We start from the raw sequence: 882 nt of genomic DNA, 5'->3' as shown, positions 1-882 counted from the left end.
GCAAAGGAACAGTACACAAAACCAGAGTCACCACGATTTTCATGAGCTCCAGAGACAGAAACCACTTAATGAAATGGATAAGACACATCAGTGCAATGCCTACACCTAGCACGGGGAGCGCAAAGAGGAACAGAAAATACCCAATGGACGCACGGACAAGCCCAATGCCAGAGGACTCTCGCAGAATGACCACAGAGAGCTCACACCACATAAAGCAGACCAGATAGGGGACCAGGTAGCAGTAGGTTCCTTTAAAGTTCCGTAGTTGTGCCATTCTAAAGAAAAGATAAAACAAGTACAAAAACAGAAGGCATGGGATGCTTACATTTAGCACAAAGAAATGGCCTATGGGAACAGTAAAGAAGGTTTGACCTAATAATTTCAAGTAGCCAAAATTCCCAGGTAATACCTGCAACAGGGATAAGCAACCTGCTGCCATCTCGGTCATTAACGCCCTTCGTGTGTAAGGCTCTGCACACGTGCTTAAGCTCATGTAACTTGTCACTGTGAAGAAGACTGAGATGGTAGCTAACTCTGAGCACGGTATACAGTCTTTGCTTGCTATGGGGAAGGAAAAAATGACAAAGAATACCGAGAGTAAAAAATAAATGTATGGCTCTAAGTGATTCCACCCAAAGTTCACCTCAGCTTGCTCAACATCTAGGTTTGGCTCAAAACGAAGCAGTAAGTCTGTCAAAGCACGGAAGTTTTCCCAAGCCTTACTGTCTTGAAAAACTTTCAGTGTGCAAATCACCATAGAAATGAAGGATAAATAGAATATGATCAATGGAATAATGAAGGCAAAAAAATCAATTGTCAGATTACTGATGATGAAGAAAAAGATGAGAGCATTGATGTGGTGTGTTGGAACAATGGTAGACA

General features: G+C 42.3%; 1 protein-coding gene across 1 annotated transcript in view; it reads right to left on the bottom strand.

Annotated features, from left to right (window-relative positions):
- Positions 1-882, bottom strand: part of WFS1 (Wolfram syndrome 1 (wolframin)) — a 34,219-nt gene that overhangs the window by 1,128 nt on the left and 32,209 nt on the right. The window contains exon 8 of the mRNA XM_010003113.1: positions 1-882. This exon is cut by the window's right edge and continues 16 nt beyond it. Within this exon, the coding sequence (XP_010001415.1) occupies positions 1-882 (882 nt within the window).

This window comes from Chaetura pelagica, unplaced genomic scaffold (assembly GCF_000747805.2).
Source record: "Chaetura pelagica isolate M959 unplaced genomic scaffold, ChaPel_1.0 scaffold147, whole genome shotgun sequence".
NCBI lineage: Eukaryota > Metazoa > Chordata > Aves > Apodiformes > Apodidae > Chaetura > Chaetura pelagica.
The sequence above is the reverse complement of the archived record's forward strand: the minus strand, read 5'-3'. Positions and strand labels throughout refer to the sequence as shown.